We start from the raw sequence: 19,103 nt of genomic DNA on the forward strand, positions 1-19,103 counted from the left end.
TGATGTGACAGTGGTAAGTGAGTGAGTAAGTAATCCAGACAGCCAACGCTCTCTACATGAGGGTGCAAAAAATACATGAGGATGCCATGATACATGACAACAAAAAATGAGAGCGTCGGCGAGAAGTAAAAAGTGATAAAAAGGAATCAGGATAGCGTGCTCAGTGGTGAGGTAATTGCTACAGGAATCCAGAGATGAGAATATAGCGAGATAATAGAAAATAAATCGAGGAAGGTTGATGAAGATCAAAACACGAGCCGGGGAAGAGACGAGAGACTGGGGAGATAGCAGGAGAGCATAGCGGTATGGTGCAGAGCGAGATGTAGGGGATGAAAGTGCAGAAACTAGGAAAACATAGATGAGATGAGATTGAGAGAGCTACAGAGCACGGAGACAGAGAAAACAGAGATAGCAAAACAAGCAATACAGAGCAATACAGCAGACTCGAAGACACAGCATTGCAAGCTGCGCCAAACTTTGACGCGACCCACGTGATCGCGATTCATATATGAATAGGGGCTGAAGGGCCCCGAGGCGCGTCGAGGAGAGTAAGGAAGTGGGCAATGGGCAGTAGGGGAGTAAGGCAAAGGAGACGATGGAGAGTGTCAAATATGGATAACTCTACAAAAGAAACACCCGCATCAGCACACAGAATACCTCGAAAAAAAGACAGAAAAAAAGACTCACCAAGTCCTCGTCCCAATCTTGCTCCTCCAGCCAGTCCTCCACTTCATTCTCCACTCCATTTATTTCCTCTTCGTCGCACGCCTCTTCGGCTTCACCGCCTTCCCCCCAGTCTGAGCGACAGCCTCGACCAACTTGGCCTTCTCGCTCTTCACCCTCGTCCGCTTCGCCCGCGGCTCCTCCCTCTCCTTCTCCACCTCGGCCTCCGGCTCACCGACAATATCGACGTCCATCGCCTCTGCATCGACATCGATGACGGGGACCTCCCGTTTCCTCTTCGCAACACGCTTCGAGGGTCCGGCTTCGACTTCGACCTCAACTACGGCCTCGGGTTCGGGTTGGGGTTGAGGCTGTGGTTGAGGGTGAGAGGGTGGCGAAGGAGGAGTGGGAATGGTGGAAGGGCCGGCATCAGGTTGAGACACTGACACTGCCCGTGTCAGGACTTCTGCGGCGAGAGCTAGAGTATCCAGGGCCGCGGACGCAAGCATGAGCAAGGACGAGGGCAAGGGAGAGGGAGAGTGGGAGTGGGATGCGACGGGTGCTGGCGATGGTGTGGCCTCAGCACCGAGGTCTAGGATTCCCGCGGCGCGAAGTAGAGCATCTACACCCTGCTTGCCGGGATCCTGAACAGGACCAGACACGACAGGTGCTGGTGCTGGTGCGGCCTTGCGGGTGAGGACGATCTTTGGCAGTCTTCTGTTCGGCGAAGGACGGGTAGTGGCGGTATAGGTGTGGTTGCTCACCGCCCTCACTTCCGCATCATCCTCCGTTTCGTCACCACCGACGACTGGCAGAGCTTTGCCCTTACCCTTATCCTTCACAGACACAGACGACCCGATCGCCGTCGCGTCGCTCTCGCCGGTCCCAGTCTCGTTCTCGCTCCCACTCGCAATCGGCGCCACCGTCGCATCGCTTTCCCCGTTCCCATTTCCGAGCGCCGAGACATTACTCTCCTTGCTCGAATAACGCAGAGGGCTGCGAACAGGAGACCGAGACGCCGTCCTGCGACGTGTCGCTGTCGCAAACAACGCCGTCCGTGCACGTTTCGCAGGCGGAGCATGAGGGGTGAGAAGAGGCGGGTCCGCATCAACAGCGCGACGTTTCCTAGACGAGGGCCCGGGGGCAGCGAGGAGAGAGGGATCGACGGGTGCGGAGTCAACGAAGGACGAGCTTGGGGTTGGGCCTTCGACTTGGATCTCGGGGGCGGGGGAAGAGGATGAAGTGGAGGCAGCACGGCCGGGCATGCCGGGTCCCATGAGGTGAGAGGTTGGGATGATGGGAGTTGGTTGACGGGCAGGAGGGGGAGAGGAAGGGGAAGGGAGAGAGGGCGTTGTGGCGATGGTGATGGTGGCGGGAATGGGAACGACCTCGGGAGTGGGATCGACGGCTTTAGCTTGGGTCTTCTTACTCTTCCTGGTACGCTTTGCAGGCTGCGCGCGAGGCTCGCTCTCGTCGTGCTTGCGCTTGTTCCGAGTAGATTTAGGAGCAGATGGTGCAGGAGCGGCCTGTGCGACTGGAACTGCAACATCCCCGCTCGCGTCTCTCCCATTCCTCTTTGCTTGAAGCCTCTTACTTCTCCTCGCACCCCTGGGCAGCCAGAGGGAGCGGCCGAAGTATACGTGCATCGGATCACGGGGGACCAGGAATGGCACCCCCGGGCGCATCGCCTCGGGTAGTCGGTCGAATGGGGACTTGGGGAGACTGGACGGTCCAGCGATAGGTTCGTCGTGCTCCACAGGAATAGTATTTGGTGTGAGCGTGAGTGGTTGTGTGCAGTGTGGGCCAGGAGGGGCCAGTGTTGGCACCCTCGGACGCATCGCCTCGGGTAGTCGGTCGAATGGGGAATTGGGGAGACTGGACGGTCCAGCGATAGGTTCGTCGTGTTCCATAGGAATAGTATTTGGTGTGAGCGTGAGTGGTTGTGTGCAGTGCGGGCCAGGAGGGGCCAGTGTTGGCACCCTCGGACGCATCGCCTCGGGTAGTAGGTCGAATGGGGACTTGGGGAGACTGGACGGTCCAGCGATAGGTTCGTCGTGTTCCATAGTAAGTAATAATGTTTGGTGTGAGCGTAAGAAGTTGTGTGCAGTTAGTTTGTTGTGTACGGGGGTGTATAGGGTTGTGGGTGGCCGTGTACGGGGTGTCGGGGGCGGGTTTATATATGTAGGAGGGACAGGCAAAGCGAAGAGGCACGAGGGGAACAAAGAGCTAAGAAGGCCATGGAAACGAACCTGAGGATTGGCGGTGTGTCCGCAATTACACGAGGCTCACTTCCCACTTGAAGCCCCGATCATCATGATCAAGATCCCTTTCTGTGCATCTCAGCAACTCGTGTCGTTCAAGATTTGCGGAAAATTGCCGGGGGACGAGTGCATAAAGGGAGGGCTGGACGTCGTTGAGGAGGACGACCGCGACTTCCGATCGTGTCGGGTTCTACATGTTCTCCCACGCTCGCTCTCGCTCTGTGAAGTGCCACTGTGGCAAACAGGAGAGGCAAAGCAAGGCAGAGTCGAGTCAAACAAGCACGCTCCAAATCGTATAGGTATTATATTAATACACGCGATAGCAAAGAGGATAAACAAAACATAGACAACGATAAAACTAACTATAGGGTGAGCACCACGAGCGAGAGCGAACTAGGGATAACAAGTTGGAAAGCGGGCATAGTATGTGTGCTGCGACGAGATCCGAGACGAGATGAAGCGATAGTAAGTAAGTAAGCAAGCAATACAGACAGCCGACGCTCTCTACATGAGGGTTATAAAAATACATGAGGATGCCATGAGAGATGGCAACAAAAATGAGAGCGTCGGCGAGAAGGAGAAAGTAGTAAGAAGGAATCCAGGTAGCGTGCTCGGTGGCGAGGTGATTGATACAGAATTCCTGTGATAAGAGTATAGTGAGATAATATAAAATAAATCGATGAATATTGAAAGGCAGAGGGGTGGATGAAGATCAGAACACGACGAGAGACTGGGGAGACTGGGAGCATAGCGGTGTGGTGCAGAGCAATATGTAGGGGACGAAAGTGCAGAAACTAGGAAAACATAGATGAGACGAGATTGAGAGAGCTACAGAGCACGGAGACAGAGAGAAAACAGAGATAGCAATACAGCAGACTTGAGACACAGCATTGCAAGCTGCGCCAAACTTTGACGCGACCCACGTGATCGCGATTAATATATGGATAGGGGCTGAAGGGCCCAGAGGCGCGTGGACGAGAATAAAAAAGTGGGGAACAGGCGAGTAAGGCGATAGAGACGATGGACGTCTACAAAAAAAGCCCCAATAACTCCGCGTAAGCATTCAAACCACCTCGAAGAAAAGACCTCGAAGAGGACTCACCAAGTCTTCGTCTCCATCGTGCGACTCCAGCCAGCCCTCCACGCGTGGAGGGAAATAAGGAAGTGGGCGATGGGCAGCGAGTAAGGCGAAGGAGACGATGGACAGAGTCGAATATGAGTAACTCTACAAAACGAAACATGCACTCCGCATCAGCAGTCGATCCCCTCGAAAAAAAGACAGAAAAAGCCGACTCACCAAGCCCTCGACCCCATCTTGCTCCTCCAACCATCCTCCACTTCACTCCACTCTATCTACTTCCTCTTCGTCGCACGCCTCTTCGGCTTCACCGCCTTACCCCCAGTCTTCTCGACAGCCTCAACCAACTTCGCCTTCTCACTCTTCACCCTCGTCCGCTTCGCCCGTGGCTCCTCCACCTCAGGCTTGGGCTGAGCATCGCCCACAACGTCGACGTCCATCGCCTCCTCGTCGACATCAATGACAGTGACCTCCGGCTCCGGCTCAGCTACACGTTTCCTCTTCGAAACGCGCTTAGGTTCGGCGGGAGCCTTCCCCTTCCCCTTCGACTTCCTGGCCTTCTCGACTTCAGCAGCAGCCTCAGCGGCGGTGGCGGCCTCGATTATCCCGGCCTTCTCTTCCCGCGTCTCGCAAACAGGAAAGGTGAGGGTCCAATCCGTAGAGAGAGGTGGAGCTGGAGAGGACGGGTGAGAAGTCGAGGGTCCGGCTTCGGGTTCGACTTCGGGAAGGGGTTGAGGAAGAGAATGGGAGGGTGGGGGAGTGGGAAGGGTAGAAGGGCCGGGAAGAGCGAGGGTCGACGGTCCTGCCTGTGGAGACGCAGACGCCCGTTCCAGGACTTCTGCGGCCTCAACAAGAGCATACAGGCCCGCGAACGAGGGCGCGGGTGAGGGAGAGTGGGAGGGAGAGTGGGACGCGGCGGGTGCGGGTGCTGATGCTGATGCTGATGCGGCCTCGGCAGCCCTTTCAGCGGCGAGTAGCTCCTTGAACGTTGGGTACTGGGGTTGGGGTTGTAATGCGACAGGTGCTGGTGCTGTTGCTGACGTCGATGCGGGCCTACGGATGATTACAATGGTCGGCAGTCCTCCATTCGGCGAAGGACGAGTGGTCGCGGTATATTTATGCCTCACTTTCTCGTCGTCGTCGTCGTCGTCGTCGTCCGTCTCGTCACCATCGACATCGTCCTCGTCCTCCGGTTCGTCCTCATCGAATTCGGGTTCCAAAGCCCTCCCCTTGCCCTTATCCACCTTGACCACAGGCGACCCGATCGCCGTCGCGTCGCTCTCGCCGGTCCCATTGCCACTCCCGCTCCCACTCGCCACCGCCACAGCCACAGCCAGAGTCGCGTCGCTCTCCCCGGTCGCGAGCGCCGCGACACTCTCGTTGCTCGAAGAGCGTACGTGTCCACGAGCAGGAGACGCCGTCCGACGACCTTTCGGAGGCGATGCCGTCCGGGGACGTGTCGCGAACAATGTCGTACGCGCACGTTTCGGCGGGGGCGCATGAGGGCTGAGGAGAGTGGGGTTTGAGTCGACAGCAGGGGATGTCGTCCGGCGACGTTTGCGAGATGAGGATGGGACGACGAGGAGAGAGGGGTCGATGGGCGCAGAGGGTGTAGCGTTGTAGATGAAGGAAGAGCCCGGAGTCGGGCCTTCGATGTGGATGTCGGGGGCGGGTGAAGAGGCTGGGGTGGGGGCTGTGGTGAGAACGACCTCGGGAGTGGGGTCGACGACGGGAGCCTCAATCTTCTTACCCTTCCGAGTCCGTTTCGCTGGCTGCGTGCGAGGCTCGTCCTCAGCAGCCTTGCGCTTGTTCCTCCTCGACGCACGAGCTGGTGGTGCGGGGGCAGCCTGCGGCTCCGGTGCTACCACCACCTCCTCCTCCTCCGCGGCCGCCTCCACCACCACCTCCATCTCCACATCCTGCGCGACTGGAACCTCAACATCCCCGTTCGCGTCCCCGCCATTCCTCTTATCCTTAATCCTCGAACTCTTCCGCGTTGCACCCGCCTTCGCCTTCTCCATCGCTGCCACCTTCGCAAGCCTCCTCTTCTCTGCCGCGGCCGCGAGCACTGCTGGGTCCCTAGGCTTCGTCGCCTTCGTCGCCCTACCCTTACCCTTACCCCTGGGCTGCGCCCACGCCTTCCCCGTCGAACCCGAGGCAACAGGGTGGCGCGCGACATCGTCGTCCCAGGTTGGATAGGGCAGTTGCTTCTTGTGCTGGTTGTGTGCATAGACGAATTCGGTGGGGCCACTGCGGAAGTGGGGGGGTATGCCTGCGTGGTACTGGATGTTGGGTGTGGTGGCGCCACCGTTTGTGGCGTTCGAAGTCGATGCGACGACGGTGGGGACGGTGGGCGCGGTGGGGTGGGAGTTGTATACGTGCGGGCCAGGGGGAGCTAGTAGTGGTGGCCTCGGGTTCACCTCGTCGCGTAGAGCGGATGTGGGGAAGGTGAGTTTGGACGGACTAGCGGGTTCGTCGTAGTCAGACATGATAGAGCAGGAGTGATTGTTGTAAGAGTTTAGTTGTTGTGCAATTGGTTTGTTGTGTGTGGGAGTGTATAGCGATGTGGGTGGCCGTGTACGGGGTGTCGGGGGAGGGTTTATATATGTATGAGGGACAGGCAAAGCGAAGAGGCACGGGAGAGACAATGTACCAAGGAGGCCATGGAAACGAACCTGAGGATTGGCGTTTGTGCCACTATCGTCCATAGCAATTACGCGAGGCTCACTTCCCACTTAAGCCCCTGATCATCTAATCATCATGCATCATGATCTATGCCTTTCACCAACTCGTGTCGTCCGTCTTATTTCGCCAGGAAGCCCGCCTCGCCTGTGCGCCCCACGGCTCGCTGGACCGCGGCTCTTCTGTGATACTTGCTTTCGGTGTGATATCATGCGCGGGGCTGTGTGCCATGCGGCCAAGACGATAGTAACGAGAGAAACAAAGCTGGTGAATTGGGCACAAAAGACGAGTTTGGAACAACGGAGAGCGCTGGACGAGGGTCAATGCGGACTAGCGCCCAGATACGTAAGTTACACCTATCTACGGATCTGCTCGCGTGCCCCAGATCCGGTTCCGATCACGCCAATCCCGCAAAATTGACTCGCCACTCATTTCTCGGTCTGCTCCTGCGTCTGTCCCTTGCTGTTTTGCGCTCTATGTTGAGCACGATGTACATAGCAGTCGGACCCAACATAAACTCTGAATTCCTGTATGTTTGATGGTCGGAAGGGCAGAAAAAGACCCGATGGTCCTTGCTTTTGAGCCACTGATACTCCCACGCCGTACCAAAATAGGCTGTGCTTCCATTCCTCTCCGGCAACTCCCATTCTATGGCTCAAGCCTCAGGGTCAACGCAGGTCAACGCTTCATGATCGCCTCGAGGCTCGATATGATTGGCTCCTCACTTCAGCTTCAGGCCTCATATCGTGCAGTGCCATCCGAACACAAATATTGAATGTATAACCCTTGCACAGCTAAGCATGTCTAGCTAACCTCCAAAGACACCTGCATCACACCGCAAACCCTCTCCATCGTTATCCTCGCAAATATCGATGCAATCCGGCACATCAGAAGAAGAACGTCGTCCAATCCTGCAACACCGACATCGAGCTCGACGTCGTATTTAGATCTCATCTGGGGAGGATAAACCGCGCATGCTTGCGAACGTCGGAATCGATGCCGACCTACTCGCTCTGGACTGGAGCCTGATGAGCCTATCTTCGCGCGCCGTATGAGTATCCGGACCCAGCTCAGAACTTACGACCCTGGCCAGACACCAGACACGAACTGGGACGAGTGCGTCAGACGTTCCGGGAGGGATTTAGGAGTACTAGTGGATATTTATCTGGGTTGTGCACGCATGGTGAGTACGCCCACGTCTGTGACTCGGATGGCGGATGTTGAACGTTGAACGCTGAACTTTCGTCTGTGGCACCCAACCAGGGCCATACATCCTCGTCTTCGCTTCCGCCTTCCAAGCCATGACTCGCTCGAACTCGAATGGCACCAGCCCTCCCGACTCGGTCGATATCCGAATATGTGCGCGGGGCAGAACGTCCAGTACGGCCTGGAGACGACTCCAATGGTTTCCGAGAGCGCTCGTTTCGCGTCTTCGAGGACGCGGAAGATCCACTGGCGGAGGAAAGGTTTTTGACGAGTCTCGGGCGGTTGGGGATTTGGCTTTTCGTGGATGAGATTACGCTGGGCGAAGTTGGAGCTGGAGGCCCTGTACATGTAAGTGCGTGGCCCTCGAGGTGTCAAACTTAAGATCAGCTAGTTTCGATTTTTTTTTCTTGTCCTGCCTCTCCATCATGCATGTCTCGATGTCTTCGTATACATATCACTACTGTAGGGCCCGTTTTCCGCACACATTGTTAGGCTTAGTCTCTCTACATAAGTAGTATCTATAGCCCATTATTTATGATACACTGTCGAACTTTGCAATTGATCTCGAAGCTAAGTCTACGAACATCCCAGTGCCACCCATTGTGGCCCCCCCAATTCGCGTGTCGTGTGGCCCTCCGCGATGTCCGAGTCTGACGTCTGCGCTCAAAGTTGCCTGCCACAACGCCCCAATGCTCCCTCTCCGTCGAGCATCCACATCCTTACGCTCCCCACTCTTCACGCGAACGATGTCCTCGATCTACATCCTTCCCATATCTCCCAACGCCCCCAGTTCCGGCACAAATTCGAATTCAAGTCCAGCAGTGCCCAACGCCATAGATCCGCACCAACTCTGGTCCACCGTCCCTGCCCCACATTCCTCCAAGCCCGCCAAACTCGGAACGACGCGCGTCTTTTATGCACCATCTGCTGGAGGAGGAGAAGGAGGAGTCAGTGCGGTAGTGAGCCTGGGCAGCCAGTTTGGTAAGAAGAAGGGCGATGAGAGGAGGGAGGTCGTTAGGAGGGCTGTGGGGAGTGGGGTTAAGACTGTGAAAGGGCTGTGGGAGGGAGAGAAGGTGGTGAAGGTGGATGCGAGGGAGGATGCGCATGCGGCTGGTCTGTTGTGTTCCTTTTCTGATCTGAAGATTTGGAAGTCCTGCTGACGTTCGTTGCAATTGCTGGGTCTTTCGGGTTTGGAATCTAGCTGTGGCGGCGTATTTGGCAGAATACAAGTTCGACCTCAAAACGGACCCACCATCGCGTTTCAGACCCGGATCCAAAATCGACAAGGACATCACGTTCGAGCCGTTGGAGAAATCGAAGGAATGGGATAGAGGGGTTGTGTATGCTGAGGCTCAGAACCTCGCCAGGACGGTATGCATTCTCCACATGCATACCATCACTGGCATGCTAGAAGTTCAATGGGCTGACGAGCAGTGTACTTATAGTTGATGGAGCTTCCGGCGAATATGCTTACGCCGACGGTATGTCCTTTCGTTCTGGTAAGAAGTAATGGTTCGGATGCGATGCTGAGGTGGACAGGTCGTGGTAGGCTTTTGCGGAGCGTATGAAGGCTGAATTCGCGAATGTGGCAGACACAGAGGTCATCGTGCGCGATGAAGGTGAATGTCCTTCAAATCGCTAATAATATCTGAATATATGGACTCAACCCTCGTTTTATTTTCTTGGTCAGAATGGGCCGCAGAGAAGGGCATGGTACGCTCTCGGTTTGTATTTCCGCGGTTAGCGTCATCTCAACCGATACTTCGCAGAACACCTTCCTCTCCGTTACAAAAGGCACAGACGAGCCGGCTAAGTTCCTCGAGATGTGCGTTTCCGTTTTCGTGTTCTGGCCTATACCGAACCGGACGCTCATTTATGTCTTTCGGTTGAATGATAGTCATTATAATGGTGCCGCGAAAGGTGACCAACCGCTTGCTTTCGTCGGGAAGGGCATCACGTTCGACTCTGGAGGTATTAGCATCAAGCCTTCTGCTGTGAGTTCTGCTCCCACTATGCATAGTTCTCATGTACTGATTGAATGAATGTAGGACATGAAACTCATGCGCGGTGATATGGGTAGGTTCTTGCACGCGTAGGCGACACGATTGTACTGATACAGGGGCTCATGTATAGGTGGTGCTGCGACAGTCGTCGCTGCTGCTCTAGCCATCGCAAAGCTCAAGTTTCCGTACGTCCCGACTATCAATCCTTTCGTCGTGTTATACCTTGTCAATGACAGTGCGTTAGCATCAACCTTGTCTGCATCACGCCTCTTTGCGAGAACATGCCTGGACCGAAAGCGAACAAACCTGGAGACATGTATGTACAGTCTCATTAGATTATGACAGCTCACGGTGCATCTATCGGGCGTGGCTGATGTGCAAGTTTGTGGATAGTATTTATGCGATGAATGGCAAGTCGGTCGAGATCGACAATACGGATGCTGAGGGACGATTGATTCTCTCTGACGCGCTTTACTACACCTCGACAACGTATAAACCCCACACGTTGATCGATGTCGCCACACTCACTGGGTAAGTCCTTCCAACATCCCGTCTGACGAACGCGTGACTGAGTACTGACTTCAACCGTTGTTTCGATAACAGTGCCATGGACATAGCCCTCGGCGAAGTCTTCGCGGGCGTATTCTCCGTACGTCGTTTTTCCACAAATATCTTCTCCTGGCTCGCTGTTAAACGTCACATCTCGTAACACCCAGACCTCCGATAGCCTCTGGTCCGAACTCCACGAAGCTGGCGAGACAGAATATGACCGTTTCTGGCGCATGCCTCTCGACGACGAGTTCGCCCCTCAGATCCACAGATCAAATGCCGACTTGTGCAACGTACGTCATCCTCTCCTCTTCCATCCATCCATCCATCCTCCCGCCAACATTCCAAGCTGACCGATACTTTGCGTGCTTATACGTATATGTGTATAATAGACTGGTGGCAAGCCCGGAGGAAGCTGTACCGCCGCTCTTTTCCTCAAGCCTTTCGTTGAAGGTATCGAGCCCAAGGAAGGTGAAGAGGGATCGGAGGAGGAGGAGCTGAGATGGGCTCATATTGATATCGCGGGCGTGATGGAGGCGACTAGGCCGTCGCCGTATATGGAGATGGGGATGACGGGGAGGCCGGTGAGGGCACTGGTGGAGTTTGTTAGGAGGATGGGGCAGGAGTAGGGGTATTTACATACAATGTTGTTGGGTGCTTAGTACGCGGGAGATGCTGCTTTTCTTGCTCTTCCTCATTTCATGAGGAATCTGTTTGTTTGCGCGCAACATAGTATGCACAATGGCGACTGTGGTGGGTAGGTCCATGCTGTAGCCGTGTTGATGGGCCACATGTGGCGTTAAAATGGCTATGTTACCTAAGTTATCATTTGGGCGTCTACGTCTGTCAGTGAGTCAACACCATCATCGACGTCCTTTACAGCACCCAAACTATTCTAGACTGCTGCGTGTTCTCCTCCAGGACAACTCTTTCACCACACATCTCATCTTTGAACAAAAGAACGCCTCTGCGTTGCAGAACCTCACCACGAAATGGGCCGACCAAATTTCCCCGTCGTTGGCTCCCGCCGCCCGACCTCGCGTTCTCCCCAGACTGCACCCCATCCATCTCACCCGGATCCTGTTACCACGAACAACGCAGCATTGACATGACAAAAAACTCACAGAGGAGATATGCAGGCAAGTGGCGCAGTAGTTGACCGTGATGCGAGATCCAACAATAACGCGTTTCGCTCTCCGCACGTCCAGAACCATCGTAGGTCGTGAAAAGTAGATCCGTTCACATACTTACTTCCGGGCGGAAGAAGGAGATATCTCGCTAAACGCCAAACGCCAACTATCGACAGACTCTATGTGCTCATTCGTCCACAACCGAGTTTCGCTCGCCCTGTCGAACTCATTCTCCACAACCTCTCGTCCCCTGCGTCCAATCTACTCGCGGATCCATGGAGACACGTCAACCGACCTAGATCATCGTCGCTCATGGCTTCGGGTACGATCGGACGGCTCAATTGTCGTTTTATACACAAGGTCGGTGAGCGGTAGGGACTTGTAGGGATCGTGAGCCAGGATTCACCGGATAGATCAGATGGTGACTAGGACCGGCAGAAAAACTGGGTCGGTATTAACTTCTCTGGGTGTGCGCTGAGATCTTTTTCTGGCCGATGTAGCGAAGCGAAGATATCGTGGGGTAGGCAAGAGAAATGTATATCAGTGTATTTATCAGGTTCGTGTCTCGGACGCTTGTATCTCTTGTGCTGCTCCCGTACTGTGTCTGACCCGTGTCGATTTACCTCTTCAGCTTAGTACATATTGTATCGCAGGTGAGCCTGTTAGTATTGTCCATTTCCGGGAGTACGCACGGATCGCCGTCGTCTCCTCATATTTGCTCGCAATGGCAATCATGTACTCCATCCATATTCTTCGATACTTTGGTGCGGAGGCAGCGGCTCCTTGCACTGTCGTAAAACATATATCCTACCTCGTCGATGCAATCAGATCTTTGTAACGCTTTCGACGTCTTTCCGGACCGTACGGGCTTTCCAGATATCCTGCTTCTCTGGCGTCACTGATCAATGAAAGCCACGGTAAGTCTGGAAGACAGAGCATCGGCCTCAATCCTCCCGTGAATGACGAACGCATTACCTTCAAGCCCCTTGGATATTCGTTCTGTCGACATTATCAAGTCTCACGACCCGTTGCCCCTGTCATGCGCACCTTCACCCAGCGGTCCGGTCATTGCTGCAAGCGCTTCCTCGTGCTCTTTGGGATCAGACGACGTGCTTCCCGCCTCCTCTACCTCCTCTTGCACGGAATTCTATCCCCGTGTTTAATACTCTCGCATGGTTCAACCTGCAGCATTTTTGATAATAGCTGATTAGGAGGCCATCCATGGCATGCTACCGAGGTTCTTGGGGTAATAACGCTCAGCGCAGCCCGGTCTTGTGTTCAGGAGGTGTGCGTCATCGCGGGCATGGCGAGCGATGAGGCGGACTTGAGCATTGAGAGTGCCTTGCAAGTGCTGGTATAAGTATCGAGGAGGCGAGCCGGAGGGGCTGTTTGTGAGCATCTTGCCGTGCGCGATAGCTTTGGCCGTTCGTTTGACGGTTCTTTTCTGTGTGGCCCATCAGTATGATGCGCACGTGCAATTTCTTTGCGCTGGGGGTATTCTCGCTAGGGCTGGTGAAGGCTCAGACTACGGTGGTGGTCAACGGGACGGCGAGCCATACTATTCCATCAACATTATGTGCGTTTTTTTTTGTTCATCTCGTTTGATAGAATGATTGATTAAAGTGTCTTCGAAGGGGGTTTGATGTACGAGGTACATTTTTCTCTTCCAGAGCGAGATCCAGATACGAGTCGCTGACCGTTGATTCCCTGTCGATTGCAAAGGATATTAACGTGAGTCAACTTCGCTCCATAGAATAACTAGCCTTCCCCTGAAGCCCATACTTCTTTTGCGCCTTCTAGCATGTAAGTCTCACGGCGACCTGGTAGGATGCGTCCACCTAAATACTGTTGTTTTAGAGTGGAGATGGCGGTCTGTATGCTGAACGTAAGTCCACACCACGCTCTTCATCACATCCCTCTCAACTCCTGACGTTACTTCCAGTTCTGCAAAACCGTGCATTCCAACAAGTCGATGTCACAAGTAAACTTCGTTCTTCCTCATTCGCTTCCCTGGTTCAATAACATATGACCTCCTTAGATCAAACGGAGGCGCAACTCGCATGGCACTCCGTCAACGGGGCTGAACTGGAAGTCATCGCCGACTCAAGTCCCGTCTCTTCTTCTCTTCCGAACTCGCTTCAAGTCACTATACCTGCGGGGGCCACGGGGGCTGTAGGCGTGGGCAACGAAGGATATTTCGGTATGCCTTCGCTTTCGTGTGCACTGCTGGTCGTCATATTCGGTCTAACTATGGTGGTTGTCCTCATCGCAGGAATCAACGTCAACAGCTCATGGACATACAACGCCTCTTTCTACTACCGCCTGTCCTCTTCGAGCAATGCCACCGCCACAGTCTCTCTCATCTCCTCCACATCTTCCACCGTTTTCGCCTCCACCACAGCCTCCCTCACGTCGACCAACTGGACACAAGTCTTGGTCTCACTCACGCCAAGCAGCTCGGCGGGGGACTTGTTGAATAACTTTACGGTGACGGTGGATGGTGAGAGTTTGGCGGGCGAGACGGTATATTTCGCGCTGTTTAGTTTGTTCCCGCCGACTTGGGAGGGGCAGAGTAATGGGATGAGGGAGGATCTGGCGCAGGTGAGTGGCTTTCATCCAGTGATATTGAGTCGTGGCTGATGGCACCTTTTACAGATCTTGGAGGATGCCAGTCCGGCTTTCTTCAGGTACCATATATGTTCTTGTCCTGCGACGTAAGCTGCTAAAACCCTCTTGTCATGTTCATAGGTGGCCAGGAGGAAACAATCTTGAGGGTCAATCAATCGAGACACGCTGGCAATGGAACGCCACAACAGGCTCTCTACTCGACCGTCCAGGCCGCGAGGGAGATTGGTCGTATATTAACACCGAGTAAATCTTCACCAGTGCCTTTACGCTTAACGCTTTATGCTGATACGATGGACGCATCCAGTGGTATAGGCATCTACGAATACTTGATATGGATCGAGAAAATGGGTATGCAGTCCATCATGGCTGTCTGGGATGGGTATTCTTTGGATGGGACTAGTGTCGCCGAGGGGGATTTGGCACCTTATGTTGAGCAAGCCAGGGCTCAGGTAAGTTTCATCTACTCTAGGTTTTCCTTCTTGCCCGCTCGGTACGAATGCTGATGTCGGCTGCCCGCATCAACTTAGATTGAGTTCGTGGTGGGCAACACGTCAACACCAGGAGGTAAATACTCCTCCTGTGTCGATGCCAATCAAGGTGAAGATGCTGATATGAATATGTAGGTGCCCTTCGTGCCAGCCTTGGCCACCCAGATCCCTTCACCCTCAACTATGTCGAGGTTGGAAATGAGGTGAGCTGTGCTTTTGATTCATCTTTGGGTCAATGTTTTTGATTGCGACGTGTGGATAACAGGACTTCATCGGCGAAGCCCCCGAAACGTGAGCCTTCATCCCTCGTTCTTGCTCAATATAACAACTGACGGGGGCTTGGATTGAACGTGGAAAGCGTGGCTTACCGTTGGAATGCATTCTATTCAAGCCTCTCCGTTGACTATCCAGACATCCGTGCGTCACTTCCTATCAAACTCACGTACTCTTCGTGAAGTTAACCGTGCTGTGACTCTGGGCGAATACCAGGATTCCTCGCTACCCCCGATGTCAGCAGCCCAGTGTTGACGCCTACCCCGCCGTCATATGATATACACACCTACCAAATCCCATGTAAGTCTTATTTCAGTGACCACTGGTATCTGGGTGTCGCGTACTGATCGACTCGAACTACATGTAGCTTGGTTCGCCGAGAACACGGATTACTTCGATGACTTCGAGGTAAGTATGCTTTCTCTACTTCGACGGAGCTTACACCGTTACTCATATTCTCATAGCGCAACGGGACGACCTATTTCTATGGAGAATACGCCGTGACATCGACAAACTCGAGTGCTCTCTACGGTACATTCGAGGATGGACGTCTTGAATATCCCATCATCGGGGGTTCGGTGTCAGAAGCAGCGTTTATGACTGGGTTGGAAAGGAACAGCGATATAGTATTTGCGGCAAGTTATGCGCCATTGTTGGGTGTACGTTGGTTTCATCATGTATTCTTGGTGGAATCGGTACTGATTAAATTTCTGGGGTGGCGGTGGCACACCATAGCACGTCAACGGAAGCCAGTGGGTGAGTGCATCCTCTGGTTGTTCAATCCATATCCTGAACTTTTTGACTCATTATGGTATCCATGCGATTAGACTCCCAATCTTGTCAACTTCGAGTGAGTTGATTTACTAGTAGGACGCGCGACGACAGTGCTAACGACTTGGTGTGGAAACTAGTGCAGGAACGATCTATCCTTCGACAAGTTACTATGTGCAGAGGGTATGTCGAGACAAGACTCCGATAGCTGAATTACTACGTGCTAACATTCATGACATGAATCTCCAGCTGTTCAGCCTGAACACAGGCGATGAATACCTGCCGAGCACCCTTCCAAGTGCCAACGGCACCCTCTTCTGGACCATCTCTCGCAGTAACTCTACCAGCGAGGTCTTCATCAAGGTCTGCCTTGTATTACCGTATCCTATAATCTAACAAACTGACCGTTCGTCTTCGAATGTGGTAGGTCGTCAACACAGACGAAACGTCTAGTGCATCAGTGACCTTCGAGCTGCCCTTCGCTGTCGCCTCCTCTGGGACCGTCGAGGTTCTCACTGGATCTTATGACACAAGCAATACCCCCGAGACACCTACAGCCGCTGTTCCTACCGAGAGCACCGTTACCTTTGCGAATGCGTCTGCGGGTGTTTTGGATTATGAGGCACCGTCGTTGAGTTTGAGTGTACTGACGTTGACGCTGGCGTGATGCGATGAACTGGTGATTTTGTTGTAACATGATTGAAATGTAAAGTAGCAATAGGATAAAGACAGGTTTCATATAACTTGCACCCAGTACAACGGGCCACCAACTTGCGGAGGCCTGGTGCCACTCTCACGGCACGTGATGGCGCGCGACAACAAACGCACAGAATCTCATTCTTTAACAAACCATCATGTCTAACATCTGTGTGGATTGCTCTTCATCATATGTTTCGTTCTTTCATTTTCATCATATAAGCCCCGTTCGACTCTCACATTCGGAACTTAGTAGGCTCGCCTACGCTCTTGCCAGGGCGCACTTCGAAACGGTCCCATGGTGTCCTCCGTACGACATTGTCCTCGCCGCTTGCATACGTCATGAACTCAGTTTCTCCACGGTACACCATATTGAGTGTCTTTGCCTACTAGACCAGAACCTTTTGACCGGTCTTGAGAAATGATCGCATGTACAGCGCCTCTACTGTGTCAAGCTATGTCCCACTCAGTCTTCGGAGTCGTGGTCGAAGTTATCTTTGAACCTACAAACGATATCGGACTGTCGTTTCCCCTGTGACTCCTTTGAAATAGCCGAGAACATTACTCAGGTAGCGCCTACCCGACATCTGATCCCGGTATCCACCCCCTATCGGATGAGCTTTACGCCTCTGGTCGCTCATACTAGCAGCTACTTATATCCCTAACGAACGTCGTACAAAACGTCGTCTGCGGCCCTAATCTTCTTCACTGTCAATTGCTGCGCACGTATCTGCTCCTTCCCTTTATCATCGTATAATGTCAGAAGAGGCTTCTTCTTCTCAAGCGGTCATCAGAGTAGGCGTAGTGGGAGCAGGTGAAGTTGCCCAGACCGTACATGTACGTGTTCTTTAATCCACTAATACTTATAAAAAGATACTGATAACTAGACATTCGTTCATAGCTGCCAACCCTCGCCCTCATTCCTTACCTTTTTAAAGTGGTGGCACTCTGTGATGTTTCCAAAAAGCTGCTTGACCATTGTGGTAAGAAGTTCCATCTTCCGGAGGATGCGCTTTACCTCGATACGTGAGTGTTCTTGCCTACTGAACATGTATATGTATTCTGGGTTTTGCTTACACCAGAATAATATCTGAACAGTGTCCCGTTACTGGCAAGGCAGGACATCGACCTTGTATTGATCCTGACTTCGGATGAATACCACGTATACCAAGTTCTTTCTCCCAAGTCTTCATTTGGCTCACCTTCTTGTCAGGCAAATGTTGCAGTGCAGGCTGCCGATGCCGGAAAGCATGTCTTCATCGAGAAACCAATGGCACTGACACTCGAAAGCGCAAGGTCAATCGCAGAAGCTCAGATACGCAATAAGGTCGGTATCAATATCATGCCTGTACGTGTCTCACAAGACACTAAAATGATTGATTTACTACCTCTGTCAGGTAATTGTCTGGATTGGATACATGCGCCGTTACGCACCCGCCTTTGAAGAGGCTGTCAAGGTTGTCCGTTCGATGAAGTCCATCGAATACGCGAGGATCCGTGATATCATTGGCCATGTAAATACTACTTTTTTTCTTATCTGCTCGAATTTCGATTGACTCGAAATTCCTCAGAATTCCATGTTCATCGAACAAAGTGGCTCTTTCCCCGTCCGCTTCGCTGATGTATCTCCGTCCGCCGTCAAGGAGCTCTCTGATCTTGGTCGCGCCTCGGCTGAAGCTACTCTAGGTTTCGCCCGTGCGTCCGATCCAAATATCGTGAGTACCTGGCGCCAGCTGGGCAGCCTCGGATCGCATGATCTTTCGGCGATGCGAGAGTTGTTGGGGCCACCTAAGCGTGTGTTAGGGGCTGGTAGTCACGGCACCTGGATCACGTCTCTGTTCGACTATGGAGAGTTCGTGGCTACGTACGAGACTGGCGTTGACACAGTTGGTAGTTTCGATGCGCGTGGGTGGTCATTGCTCCTTGCACATCGACTTTGTATTGATACTGTTCAAACCTAGATCTTGAAGTGTATGGAGACGGAAAGCGCGTCCGAGTCGATTATGACAGTCGTAAGAGCATCGCTTTTTTGCTAAATCTGACAATCTTGCCACTCACCATCCCACTATATTTTCAGCGTACGTCAAGGTATGTATGGGTTTCTTTTCTCGAAGCTTTCCGTCATGCTAAGTGGACATTTCAAAGGGCCTACCGATCACGCTCACGATAGCGGAGAACGATGCTTCCGGCCATTACGTTGAGCGAGTGATACGCCCGACATACGAAGATTGCTGTACGTCTATTGTCGCCTCTCACTCATTCGAATGTCCTTTTCTGATTCGCTGTTTGTAGACACTATCCAGTTCAAGGCTCTTCACGCTGCAATCACGGTTGATGGGCCGGTCAAATGTAATCCAGAAGACGCTGTACAGGAGCTGAGAACTATTGGCATGGTCATCGACGCCCTTTTCCCTACTACTTCCTGAGGTTTCCTGTATGCCACCCATAAATGTTACCGGAATTCTACTTAGACTGTAAGGAAGCGGCCACTGTAGAATTTCTGCTCAACCCAAAGGTCTGTCACTCAGGCCGTTTGAACTACCAGCGTAAATCCAATTTGTGATCCCATTGTGCCCTTGTGCCATTTGTGGCGTGGAGCCGCATATCCGGGTCGGCGCTAATTTCAAACTCCGGGCCCCATTTGGAAACACGTGTTCTTTGTTCCACTTCCTCCG

At 53.2% G+C, this 19,103-nt stretch overlaps 6 protein-coding genes across 6 annotated transcripts; 5 read left to right on the top strand and 1 right to left on the bottom strand.

Annotated features, from left to right (window-relative positions):
- Window positions 1–2,418: 2,418 nt before the first annotated feature.
- Window positions 2,419–2,712, top strand: STEHIDRAFT_29628 (spore wall protein-1; the record flags this gene model as incomplete). The annotated part of the gene is made up of 1 exon (XM_007309505.1): window positions 2,419–2,712. A coding segment is annotated over one exon (294 nt), but the record flags the coding sequence as incomplete, so codon positions are not given.
- A 1,565-nt stretch (window positions 2,713–4,277) lies between these two features.
- STEHIDRAFT_115300 (uncharacterized protein) lies at window positions 4,278–6,491 on the bottom strand (the record flags this gene model as incomplete). The annotated part of the gene is made up of 1 exon (XM_007309760.1): window positions 4,278–6,491. The coding sequence occupies one exon, from the start codon at window positions 6,489–6,491 to the stop codon at window positions 4,278–4,280; it is 2,214 nt and encodes a 737-aa protein (XP_007309822.1).
- A 2,070-nt stretch (window positions 6,492–8,561) lies between these two features.
- Window positions 8,562–11,139, top strand: STEHIDRAFT_125419 (leucine aminopeptidase). Its single transcript, XM_007309761.1, has 14 exons — window positions 8,562–9,003; window positions 9,092–9,261; window positions 9,336–9,371; window positions 9,440–9,509; window positions 9,581–9,603; window positions 9,660–9,715; window positions 9,788–9,884; window positions 9,939–9,966; window positions 10,024–10,078; window positions 10,138–10,209; window positions 10,287–10,424; window positions 10,497–10,542; window positions 10,610–10,735; window positions 10,835–11,139. The coding sequence occupies exons 1-14, from the start codon at window positions 8,637–8,639 to the stop codon at window positions 11,069–11,071; spliced, it is 1,521 nt and encodes a 506-aa protein (XP_007309823.1). The 5' UTR covers window positions 8,562–8,636; the 3' UTR covers window positions 11,072–11,139.
- A 1,338-nt stretch (window positions 11,140–12,477) lies between these two features.
- Window positions 12,478–12,779, top strand: STEHIDRAFT_134794 (uncharacterized protein; the record flags this gene model as incomplete). Its single annotated transcript, XM_007309762.1, has 2 exons — window positions 12,478–12,489; window positions 12,555–12,779. 2 exons carry the CDS (start codon window positions 12,478–12,480, stop codon window positions 12,777–12,779), a joined length of 237 nt encoding a protein of 78 aa, XP_007309824.1.
- A 254-nt stretch (window positions 12,780–13,033) lies between these two features.
- STEHIDRAFT_134795 (glycoside hydrolase) lies at window positions 13,034–16,399 on the top strand (the record flags this gene model as incomplete). The annotated part of the gene is made up of 22 exons (XM_007309763.1): window positions 13,034–13,148; window positions 13,207–13,223; window positions 13,295–13,303; window positions 13,430–13,457; window positions 13,515–13,553; window positions 13,611–13,772; window positions 13,845–14,173; window positions 14,228–14,259; window positions 14,321–14,443; window positions 14,505–14,649; window positions 14,728–14,764; window positions 14,824–14,891; window positions 14,954–14,979; window positions 15,047–15,105; window positions 15,178–15,261; window positions 15,329–15,369; window positions 15,426–15,620; window positions 15,697–15,717; window positions 15,789–15,811; window positions 15,873–15,915; window positions 15,982–16,095; window positions 16,160–16,399. The coding sequence occupies 22 exons, from the start codon at window positions 13,034–13,036 to the stop codon at window positions 16,397–16,399; spliced, it is 1,950 nt and encodes a 649-aa protein (XP_007309825.1).
- Window positions 16,400–17,129: 730 nt separating this feature from the next.
- Window positions 17,130–18,995, top strand: STEHIDRAFT_125426 (NAD-P-binding protein). Its single transcript, XM_007309764.1, has 10 exons — window positions 17,130–17,265; window positions 17,330–17,454; window positions 17,527–17,590; window positions 17,642–17,755; window positions 17,826–17,942; window positions 18,000–18,333; window positions 18,390–18,440; window positions 18,506–18,516; window positions 18,574–18,661; window positions 18,721–18,995. Exons 1-10 carry the CDS (start codon window positions 17,185–17,187, stop codon window positions 18,852–18,854), a joined length of 1,119 nt encoding a protein of 372 aa, XP_007309826.1. The 5' UTR covers window positions 17,130–17,184; the 3' UTR covers window positions 18,855–18,995.
- Window positions 18,996–19,103: the final 108 nt, after the last annotated feature.

This window comes from Stereum hirsutum (genome assembly GCF_000264905.1).
Source record: "Stereum hirsutum FP-91666 SS1 unplaced genomic scaffold STEHIscaffold_18, whole genome shotgun sequence".
Taxonomy (NCBI): domain Eukaryota; kingdom Fungi; phylum Basidiomycota; class Agaricomycetes; order Russulales; family Stereaceae; genus Stereum; species Stereum hirsutum.